Source organism: Triticum urartu, chromosome 5, assembly GCF_003073215.2.
Source record: "Triticum urartu cultivar G1812 chromosome 5, Tu2.1, whole genome shotgun sequence".
In the NCBI taxonomy this organism is placed as follows: domain Eukaryota; kingdom Viridiplantae; phylum Streptophyta; class Magnoliopsida; order Poales; family Poaceae; genus Triticum; species Triticum urartu.
Genome location: NC_053026.1, coordinates 21129243 through 21140383, shown reverse-complemented (window position 1 = coordinate 21140383; position 11141 = coordinate 21129243). Strand labels below are relative to the sequence as shown.

General features: G+C 44.2%; 2 protein-coding genes across 2 annotated transcripts; one reads left to right on the top strand and one right to left on the bottom strand.

Annotated features, from left to right (window-relative positions):
* Nucleotides 1–1834: 1834 nt before the first annotated feature.
* LOC125555478 lies at nt 1835–6416 on the top strand. The gene is made up of 4 exons (XM_048718420.1): nt 1835–2020; nt 2121–2279; nt 2804–5904; nt 6029–6416. Exons 2-4 carry the CDS (start codon nt 2256–2258, stop codon nt 6030–6032), a joined length of 3129 nt encoding a protein of 1042 aa, XP_048574377.1. The 5' UTR covers nt 1835–2020; nt 2121–2255; the 3' UTR covers nt 6033–6416.
* Nucleotides 6417–7152: 736 nt separating this feature from the next.
* Nucleotides 7153–10820, bottom strand: LOC125507229 (protein SINE1-like). Its single transcript, XM_048671877.1, has 2 exons — nt 8287–10820; nt 7153–7893 (listed from the first exon to the last, which is right to left on the bottom strand). Exons 1-2 carry the CDS (start codon nt 9622–9624, stop codon nt 7411–7413), a joined length of 1821 nt encoding a protein of 606 aa, XP_048527834.1. The 5' UTR covers nt 9625–10820; the 3' UTR covers nt 7153–7410.
* Between the last annotated feature and the right edge of the window lie 321 nt (nt 10821–11141).

Below are 11141 nucleotides of genomic sequence, written 5' to 3'. Positions count from 1 at the left end.
TTCCTTATTTGCTTGGTAGAAAATGAAATTTTAGATAATACTCCTAATGAGGTGATAGTTAAGCTTCCTGTGAAGTATTGACGTGGGATGAAATGGAAGGAGGTAATTTGCGGAGGCAATGTGATCAAGCTTTTTTTTTATCTGTCAATGGTTACATTGTCTCTATATTTAAGCATGTTTCTTTTTCCTGCGGCTTGAAGACTAGAAACCAAGGACGTGCCAAAAAAAGGAAAATATATTGATACTGCCTTAAGTGGTTACTTTACTTTTACTTTGACAATGAACTTTTCATAATTATAAGTGTGATGATAGTATCTTATGAGGAAATATACGACTTTGCTTCGTACACACTATATGTATACTTTTTTTGGCATGATAATACGTGGCTCGTTTATATCAAAAGATCATAGTATAAGCCACACATACACCGACTTGGTAAAACTAAACAAATAGCAGAACGCTAGTCTTTACACAAAGAAACAACGGTCAAAAAGTAAAATTACAAACAAGACCGAAGAAATCTCTGAACTTGACACCAACGTTCGTCACTTGCCTCTGGCACCACCACAACAGTCACCAAAGGAAAAAATGACGGATCACCTCCATCCCGAGCTCGACGCGGCTCCATCGCTGATATGCAGCTTTGCGGACCTCCAAGTTGGCTCGCCAAAGGTGAAACCATTACCGTTGAACGAATCAGACCGGGGCAACACCCCGGACACGCCATCGAACTCCAGATCTGGCACCCCCACATGACCAAGACATCGGAGGAGGAAACCATACATGTCATCCACGTACCACAAATCCAGCACATGATCCACCATCTTTCAGATGCCACTGATGCAGACCACAATCTGCATCCGCTCCTGGACTACCTTCCAAGCTTCGCGCCGACGCTGGAGCAAACATCGTCATTATGGTGGAGTTTGAGGACACAGGTCCACCACGAGGATCCTGCCGCCGTCACATCATCCTTGCTTTAACAGACTGGATTCCAAATCCATCCCCAACCATAATACTAATCGCCTCATCGGAGTAGGATCTGAAGAAATTTTATTCAATGCCGCCACTGCCGCCGTCGAAGCAAAGGCGATGAATAGCCTAAAAACTAAGCAACTTTGGTTCAAAACTATCCACACGCGTGGATCCGACGAGGATCCTGCCGCCGTCACATCATCCTTGCTTGAATAGACTGGGTTCCAAATCCATCCCCAACCATAGTACTAATCGCCTCATCGGAGTAGGATCTGAAAAAAATTATTCAATGCCACCATTGCCGCCGTCGAAGCAAAGGCGATGAATAGCCTAAAAACTAAGCAACTTTGGTTTAAAACTACGTGGATCCGGCGACCCCCCCCCCCCCTTCACCACCGACGACCGGGCGTTGGCGGAGGGGAGCCGCCGGAGGACAGCGGCGGAGGAACTCCCTGGCGGCACAGGCGAGATCGCCTCTTTCTTCGATAGGAAGAAAAGAACGATACGTGACTTTCCCACTATATGTATACTTGTGTGGTTGGTTTTCTAAATGGTCTAGTCATTAGTACATATAGATGTCTCGAAAAAAAAGGTTTACATCTTTGCCCCCTCTAGTATTTCATCCTGGCTCCGCCCGTGTCGAGGATGGCAAGTTTAGCTAACATGCACGGCATTTTCCTAGCAAAAAGATCCACTGAGAACGGATTTGCCACCGTCTAGAAGGAAGCAGAACAATAGTATGTTACAAGTTACTACCACCAGTCCCTTTGCATCTATCTATACCACGCAAAGCAAAAGAAGAATCAAAGAAGAAGGATAAAGAAAAAGCTGACAAAGTGCATCGGCAATGTGCAAGCAAGGAACCAGCATGGGCCATGCTTTGGGGAGAGAGAAAGCAAAGCAATGTACGTGCGATAGCTCTCAGCAGCAGAGAGCACCATTGCCCATTACACCCATCTATCTTTCTATCTGCCTTGGCATTCTCTGCTTTGCTACCGGCCCCGGCGTGAGTGAAATTATTTTCGATTTCGAGCAGGGGGGTCAGGTGACACATCTCTTCATCCGACATATCGCTATGCAAATGCACATATAGGCATACATATATATGACGATGTTTCTGTTTTGGTTTTGTGTTGTGAGATCAGACAAACTTCTGTGTGGAGGGAGGGGAGCGATGGGTTAGATATATATGCCCAACCCTCACGGTTTCCTTCTTCTTCTTTTGATGCGGATGCTGCTGCTGCTGCTGCTGGTGATACAAGTTACTACACGTGGTCAAAATGGACGATTACCCAATACATCTGGTTAGTACCTCTCTTCATCCTAACCTCGTCTCAACACAGGAGTTGTTGTTTTACAACATACTAGTGCTTGTTGTTCAAAACTGAATAGAACTGATTTATAATCTGCTACCTCCTACATATTTGTTTCTTTTTTTTTTCTTTCCAAGCTACACAGAACACACACTCTAGCGACCCACGATATATTATTGGATTGTGTGCACCTGCCAGATCACCCAAAAGCTCAAGCTCACGGGGAGAACACAGGCAATGCACTTATACTTCAACGGATGCGAAACAAGGATCCACAAACTAGTCATTTAGTGCTTATTATCTAATGAAAAAGTTATCTTGTGTACCTATATAGGTTATTTTCGTTGGTCCTATATTTAAACTTCCGGATCGGATGCTTTACTTGACTGGCCTTATGCATTAATATTGCATCATTCATCGCCCGCGTTTAGTCAAGTCAAAAGTTGTAGCTATTGAAACTATCTTACCCATATATGTACCACAAAGTCATATCTAACAACTTCTCATTACTACAGCTGATACACGGTTTTGAGGACGCCCCCAGAAAGCTGATTGATCATCTCTCAGAGTCATATGATAATCAGGCAGCTAAATCATTCTTCTTGGCTGGCTGGTGCGGCGAAGGTGTAGGAGCCTCTGCTGTTCTTAAGGCCACAGCCAAACTCCTGAAATCGAGAAGAAGTGACCCTGACACAAGAAAGCATTTTGGCAAAATTATCCATGTAGACTGCTCTCTATGGAAAAGTAGAAGATCCTTGCAGAGGGCAATCGTGGAGGAGTTAAATCTTGGCCATTTACTGCCCATGTTTGATAAGGAGGATGAGGATGATGATTTTAGAGGGATAAAGATCGGCTCTAGACTAGAGATACCACGCATCGGAAGTGAGATCAACGCTTCTCTAAGAAATGAAAGATTTCTGATGATTTTTCATTATGGGGGAGAAGAAGTCATTGATCTAGCAGAGTGTGGCATTCCTAATCCTGAATTTGGGACATATGCTTTAGGGCAACTGTTATGGAGTGGTTATGGAAGATTTCAACTCTCAGAGAGAAAAGACAAGTTAAAGTTAAGTTCTGCATATTTCAAAGTAATTCGTTTATCTCATGTGGGCAACCTAAACGTGGATGGTATATTGCTTCATTCATTGCGGGAAGAAGCCGCTGAAGTGATTGGTTTCACCGGCTTGGATGACATCAACCCAACAATAGTTTTGGATTGCTTCTCGTACTCACTGTTCCTGACAGAGCAACTACGCGGAATGCCTAGAAGCATCTATGATATCGATGCACAGGCCGAGCTTAAGAAAAGATTCCAGAATCTGAAAATAAGAAAGCCAATACTCGGAAAACCTTTCAGTCTTGACTTTGCTTGGGATACGCATGTTTGCAACTACTGGATATGTGATGGGGTCCTTCAAGGGGACAGAGCCTACGAGATTGGCAGTGCATTGTATGAAGTGATACTTCGGATGTTGTGTTATCCATCTAACAGAACACAACTATTGACACGTTGTTTCGATCAACAAAGATTTAACCGCTGGATTTTAATCTCCTCCAACCAACTAGGGGCACAAGATATCTCAACTATTCCTGTCATTACATCATCATGTTTCCTAACATCGGGGGGAGATTCTCAACTACAACTACCAAATGACCTTTTTGTATTAGCCAGCAACCTCCACGTGCTAAAACTCTGCAAGTGCAGCTTTGATTTTGTATCCCCTCCTTTCCGATCTTGTCACAACCTAAGATTCCTTTGTCTTCACCATTGCACAAATACAAGGGAGGATCAAGGTGGAGGGCCATGTTTCCCAGATCTGTTGGTGCTTGACATATGCTTCACGGAGTTTGTCTTGCTGTCAAAGATGATAGATTTGATGACCAATCTTAGGGAGATAAATACCAAGGGTGTCTCGTGGAGGTATGTAAGTCAAGCATGGGAAAAGCTACAGAACATTCACAAGCTCCGGGTAACCGAATCCTCAGATGTGATCATGATGGACACATGCTCTTCAGTAGATATGATGAATATGGAGCTCCTTGACTTGTCTGGTAACGTTCATTTGGCATCATTGCCAGAAATGACAACGGCACGGTACTTGAAGATGCTAGTTCTTGATGGTTGTTCCAGCTTGCAGCAGGTTGTATTCGGAGGAGCCCCTCCACTGCTCGAGAGTTTTAGCTTCGATGGTTATGGCCCAGCAGAGAAGTGGATACATCCCATACAATTGCCAGAAAAAGAACTGCGTCCCAAGTCCCGCAACGTCCCAGAAGCCAAGGTGAGAAGGATCTCCCTAGAGGGTTGTGCTCGATTGTGCAACGTGTTCTTGCATGCATTGCCCAATCTTGAGGAGCTGGACCTTTCTAGCACAGCCATTAAAACACTTGACCTTGGTGCAATGGATGTTGCACGGCTCAAGAAGCTATTCATGTTGGGTTGTGAGCAACTCCGTAGCCTACTCTGGGATGGAAGAAACCCTTCACTGGAAGTTCTACGTGTAGACACTCGTGGGAAGACGAGACCAATGATCCACTGTGGAGAACAGAGGCCCTCTGTCTTTGAGGCACACATGGCTTTTACAGATGGAAGGTTCATTTGGTCTGTCATAAAGGGACTCGATCGGTATGACCCCAAGGTGCACCTCCATATTTCTACTATGATCCAGAGCCAAGTCAACATCACCAAAAGTATTGAGGATATTGGCACTACCCTAGAGGGTTTGGTTCCGGTAGGGCCCTTCTTACCTTACGTAGATATTGTCATTAACAAGGACACTGTCACACCTTCTTCCTTGGTGTGGGACCACCGACGACTTTATCCTTTGAGTGTCCATATAGAGATTGGTGAAGGAAGCCACCATTTAGAGAGTATGAATGTCAATGCAAATTTCAGAAATTTCATAGAGTATAGAGTGAAATCATTGCATGTGCATGACAATATTTCAATCACAGCTAACCTTCCAGAGTCAAGAACATCATGGCTGCATTTAGAATGGTGTCATGTTGAGAGGTGCCCCAACCTTCACACTCTCTTCCCAAGTTGGGCTGGAAATGAAAGCTTTAGTAGAATAAGGGTATTTTCTGCATCTGATCTCCTGATGGCCTATTGCATCTGGGGTAGAGATATTACATTAGACTTCTACAGCTTTCGATACCTACAACACATATACTTGCACAACTGTCCTAGGCTGGTGTTTGTCCTCCCTATTTCCTACCCAGTGCCAAACTTAGAGACCATTCAGATCGCATACTGCCAAAATCTCCAACATGTTTTCCCACTGGCCACCAATGAGCGCGCTCAAGAGATAGCATCTGGTGTCACATTAGAGAAGCTAAAGCACATCAGCCTATATCATCTCCACAGGCTAGAGCAGATATGCGGGGTCAAATCACTGGTCATGCCGGTGCTGGAGACAATCACCCTCAAGGACTGTTGGGGCCTGAGACGGGTACCAACCGTGTCGCGCCAAGGCCCCAAGCCGGTGGTGGACTGCGAGAAGGATTGGTGGGATAGGCTCGGGTGGGACGGCCCCGAGGCCGACCATGAACCATCGCTTTTTGAGACGCGCCACTCGGCTTACTACAAGAAGACCCTCCCGAGGGTCTCCGTTCTGAGGTACAGTTTGCTCGGACATGGATTTTGTTCCGTGCATTGATAGATTGAGCAAGCAGGTGTCATTGTTTTTTTTATTTACTATCAGATTAATCAATGTTTTCTATCCACATTCTTCATTTCCTAGGTAATCTTGATGCAAAAAGAGGTCAAGCGGCTTACAATTGAGTTGTGATCTCACTCACAACTCTCTGGATTGTTTCCCCTAGTTTGTCGGTGTTTGGCTTTTAAGTGTGGTTTACATGCTCCATCTGCGGCATGGTGAGGGTGTTGCTACGTACTTTTGATGGAGGAATAAATGGTGTGCTTTCTTCACCAAGCTATGCATGGTGAGTATGCTTGACTGAATTGGATTGGATTGGATTGGTTTGGATTGGTGTGTGAAGCAAGTAGCACTGGATTGCTTGCTTGGTTCCTCTAGCTTGGTGTTTTGTTCACGATCAAGCTGGACGGCTTGTCTTGGTTTGTAATAAAAACAAAGAAATGTTATATTTGGTTATTTTTTTCCTCAAAAACAGCAGGATTTCTCCTGTTGCATAATATTTTTTTGGAATAATAATAATACGTCTAGATACATCCGTTTGAGCGTCAACTAATTCCGTACAGAGGAAGTACAAGCTAACCAAAGATCTAGCAAGAAAAGAAAAGAAAAGAAAGAATGGTGTGCAACAAAACCACTGAGCTAGTGAAATGCATCTACCCAACTTGGAAAACCACAGAATTTCTTCTTTTTTGCTCTATGGGCTAGCAGCTTGATTTCTTCTTAAAACTTCCTTCTGCAGCTATATAACTTCGGTTAAATTCCTTTAAAATTGAAATCATTCCTTGTCAAAATACCAAAAGCAAATAAAAAAATAACCACCTGAACAAAATACTTGATCCTATATATATGTACACATATGGATTACTGGTGAAACAAAAATGGTGGTTTTATGAACCTTTTTGCAGCAACTACGAGTTACTGGGAAAAATAACCGCACGGAACAAAAATATTTATCCTCTCATTCATGGAGCAACAACAAACCAATGAACACGCGGAGTATGAACAAAACAGTGAGAAGTTTGGACCAAAATTTATCCCGAAGCAGTTGTAACAAAACTAGTTTGCGGAAACATTGGTATTGCCTTGTCAATCTAGCTTCTACTACATTGGATACTTCTATACAGATGATAATGAAATTCGGTGAACAATACCATCAAGACCAGTAGTATACTACATGCCACTCATGTATCTGCTACACTAGCTGCATATACTCTGTAAAACAAATGCTATAAAGTAGAGAAATTCGGAAATGCAGCAAGGAATTATGTGCTACGCTTCAGCTTCCCACTGAACACAAAACTATCATGGTATTCATGCCAACAATCAGAATGTACAATCCAGCAAACTATCACTATCGTTCGACTAAATCAACACAACTTCTCAACCTTTACCCCACTTTAACTCGCAATCTACACCAAAGCCAACGCACATCGCAGAACAACCTGCATACAGGCAGAAAGACGCTACTATGTGGGTACAACATACGGCTCCCTCTGATCCTCCTTCCACCAAGCTAGCAAGAGCGCAATGACCAGTATCACTAGAGCACATACAAGGAGAAAAAGTAGGGTGCCAGAGCAGTTTCTGCTCCCTTTCCTGACTCTTGTCATCTTCTCATTCTCAGCTCGACATTCTCCGCTTCGAGATTCGCCTGCACTATCAGAACGCTCACTGTTGGTTGGTGGTAGCTTCAGATCTTCTATCGAGGTATCATTGCTCTGTACATGACACTGGCTGTCATGCTGAACAGAATCACAGTAGCCGTTCCTTTCCTCAACTTCACCATTTGTACATTGTCCTGAACAGTGCCGTATCCGTCTCAGAGATGGGCTGTCGGGTAATCTGTGAGTATCTCTTTTTGATTCACTGCTAGAGCTATGAAACTGGAGCTGCTTCCTTGGGGTTGACTGCATCCAAACGTCTTCTGAGAAAGTTCCTCGCCTTGATATCTGAAACAAGTCCATGAAAGAAAAGAGAAAGAGCTGTAAATTTATTTGTACCAAAAAAGGTCAGGCTTCTGCAATTTCGTTCTTCAAACCACTAAGAAACAGTTCTTCAATGCATCAATGGAAATACCATAAGCAATCTACAAACATATATGTGGAGGATCTGTTTTGCATACGTGGAGGATATCTGTTTTGCGCATGAAGTTAGTAAGTTCCTTTCCTACCATACATCAAAAAGTTTGTTATTCCTATCATTTGAAAGATACCATTCCAGAACAGAGTACAAACGCTAACTCAGACACCATATCTTGACATGATAAGCCCCAAAGTTACTATAATTGCTCGTACATATGATAAGGCAATCAAGTCATCAATCAATTAAGATGTACTGTATACCTGAGAGCATCGTTTAGTAGTTCGCGGTGTTAAACACATAGGGCATGGATCAGCAATCCTTGTTGATACATCTGAATACCTCCTCATTGACTTATCTAGCAGACCAGCAGAACCACATTGTGCTATCACACCGACACCATCACGATAATCAGATACAATAGTGCGAGGAAACTCATCACTGGACATTTGATGTTGTCTGTCAGAACCATTACTCAACAGTCGCCTCCTTACCCGTGCACTTACAGGTACACCTGAGTATTGCCCCACTGAAGGCTGGGAATCATGGTCTCTGAACCGATTAACAGATTGTGTATCATCATACAGAGATTCATTTGAACCGCAGTTTCTTATTTCCGCATCATCCATAACAGAATGTGAATATGATCCCCTCCTCCTATGTCTTCCATCATGAATTTTTGCCAATGGACTAATTCTTTTGCCATGTCCACACTCTTCCTGCTTGTACAGTGTATTAGCAGTCTCAGCTTCCTGAAAAGCTGGAGTGCTGATCTCTGGCATGCAATGATCCCTCAGTTGCTCCATAGCTTGGATAATGCTACTGATCTCAGAAAATATGATGCTCAATTCCAAAGTCTTCATGATGGAGTGTATCATTTGAATGGATGATATGATCATCTGAGAATTGCTTGCTTTAGTACTCTTGTCCAATATACTTAAGCCTGATCTTATCAAAGACCGCCCGTAAGGCTCAAGTGTCAACCAATTCTGTTCCAATAGAGCAACCACTAAGCCTAAGTGTGAAATGGTCTGGCAGCGTACCTCCTCTAAGGCCCCTGAGACTTTTAAGCAGATGTCGTTAACTAACTCATGAGATGCAAATTGCCAATTGTTGGACTGGATAAGTGCAGTGACGCAGAGAGCAGAACCAGAAGATACACTCTCCTTCGTGCTCATCAAGCAACCAGAAAAGGGACTGCAGAGAGAGCTAATGATCCCACTTTTCTCTTCTTCTGTTCCCAGGGGATCAATGACATAGCGTGATAATGTGCGTATCACCTTGGAGCAACCAACACCATGCAAGGACCCTGTGGCTGAAGACATGATTCTAATGATGGCTGAAACGATCTGGCTGATATGTGGCACAATGTTGCAGCCATGGACTTCCGCAGCAGTCTCAAACACGCATAAGAGCTCCTCCTCAGAGTATGAGCATGGCTTGTCAGGGTCACAAAGGCGGGTGAGAAATGGTGGACGTGTGTTCGAGTTGAGTTCTTTCACATACTGCTTCCACCCTCTGAAGGCTTGCTTTTCGCTGACAGGATCTGCCACAGAGTCTTCCAATTCTGCATGGCGTCCCTCTCTTAAACTCCTCCCCATTCAAGAAATAGAAGAAAAATCCATGAATACAAAATTAAAAAACCAGAGCCAGTTGTGGAAGTAGGTAAATAACCTTAGCTGATCAACAAAGGATGGTCTATCCAATCTGAAAGTACCAAATACAGCACCATTTATTGAAAATTGTTCACTTGATTTGCCACCACCCACATTCTACCAAAAAGCATATACAACGCAAAAGAGAGTACAGACTCCACAGTCCATAAAAGGAAATGCACAACTAACTACCAAACTGAAAACAGGATCCCTACATGTCCTTGTTAAATGTTCCTGACATAGCGCAGAAATGTAGAGCGATAAACCGACAAGATGCGCTCTTTTATTTCTAAACAAACTTCCGAGATAATGTTCAAGTAGATCATGAGAGGCATCCTATACATGAAAAATAAATCTCCATCATATTATTAACACCCCACAAAATTCAGAGAACACCTGTGTGAGTGCTACTGTAGATTATAGCAGCAAATTTGCAGCAACTACTGATACCCTTGTGTGGTACCTTCTTGTAAAATCCCCGATTCGTTAGTAGTAGGTACTACTTCCCAAAATAGAGAATCCCCAGTTTTGAACATGCTGCCCAGCAAATCCCCCATTTTTTTCAGTATGTACATACTTCCTAAAAAAGAAAATCCCTAGTTTTCAATCAAACCACCCGATGCAAGCCGGAGGTCTTGGGTCAAAAGACCCCGTGGTCTTCTTACTACTCTCCACCGGATGCCCGGATCTCCCGCACCTACGGTTCGAGAACAGGGGAAATTTTAATCACACGGAGCGACCAAATCTTCCCCCCAAAACATACCGCAATCCGCGCTAACAGTTGACTAGGGGATTACGGGGAGAGCCGAGCCCTACCGGCGGAAACTAGGTTTGAAATCGCGGAAGGAACACGCGGCCGGATTCGGCTGTCCGCGGCGCGGCAGAGATTGGGGAGCAATCCAAGAAAGCTAGGGCTTGCTCACCAGCGAGGGGAATCCTCCTGAGTCCGGTGGAGGCGTGGAGGAGGAGGGGAACGCCGACGAGGGAGGGCTCCCTCCGCTCGACGTGGCAGGCTTGCTCCGGCGGGGGACGGGGAGCAGTTGCGGGCGGGGGTGGCGGCGGCGGTGGGGGTTTCTTGTTTCTTTCCTTTTTTTCTCTTTCCGCTGACTTTGTGGGGAAACCGAAACGGACCGGCGGACGAAGAGGGGGAGCGGGAACCAAATTTTATTGGGTCCGACGGTTGGGCGTGGGTAGTGGTAAGTGGGCCTCGTTTCGGCCCAGCCCGTGCCAAGGGCACGTTGATAGATAGAACCTATGATTGTCTCAAAAAAATTGTCTCAAAAAAAGTAAGCAACCCTAAACCCTTCTGCCTTCCCCAACTCCTCAATCAAGACCGTGCAACAATGTGTGATCACCTTTGAGTTAGTCTGGACCATAATCACGGGGATCGAGGAATAGGGAAAAGTTTTCAAAATCTTCATCGATAGGAGATACACGCTAACAGAAGGGGAAAATGTATACAT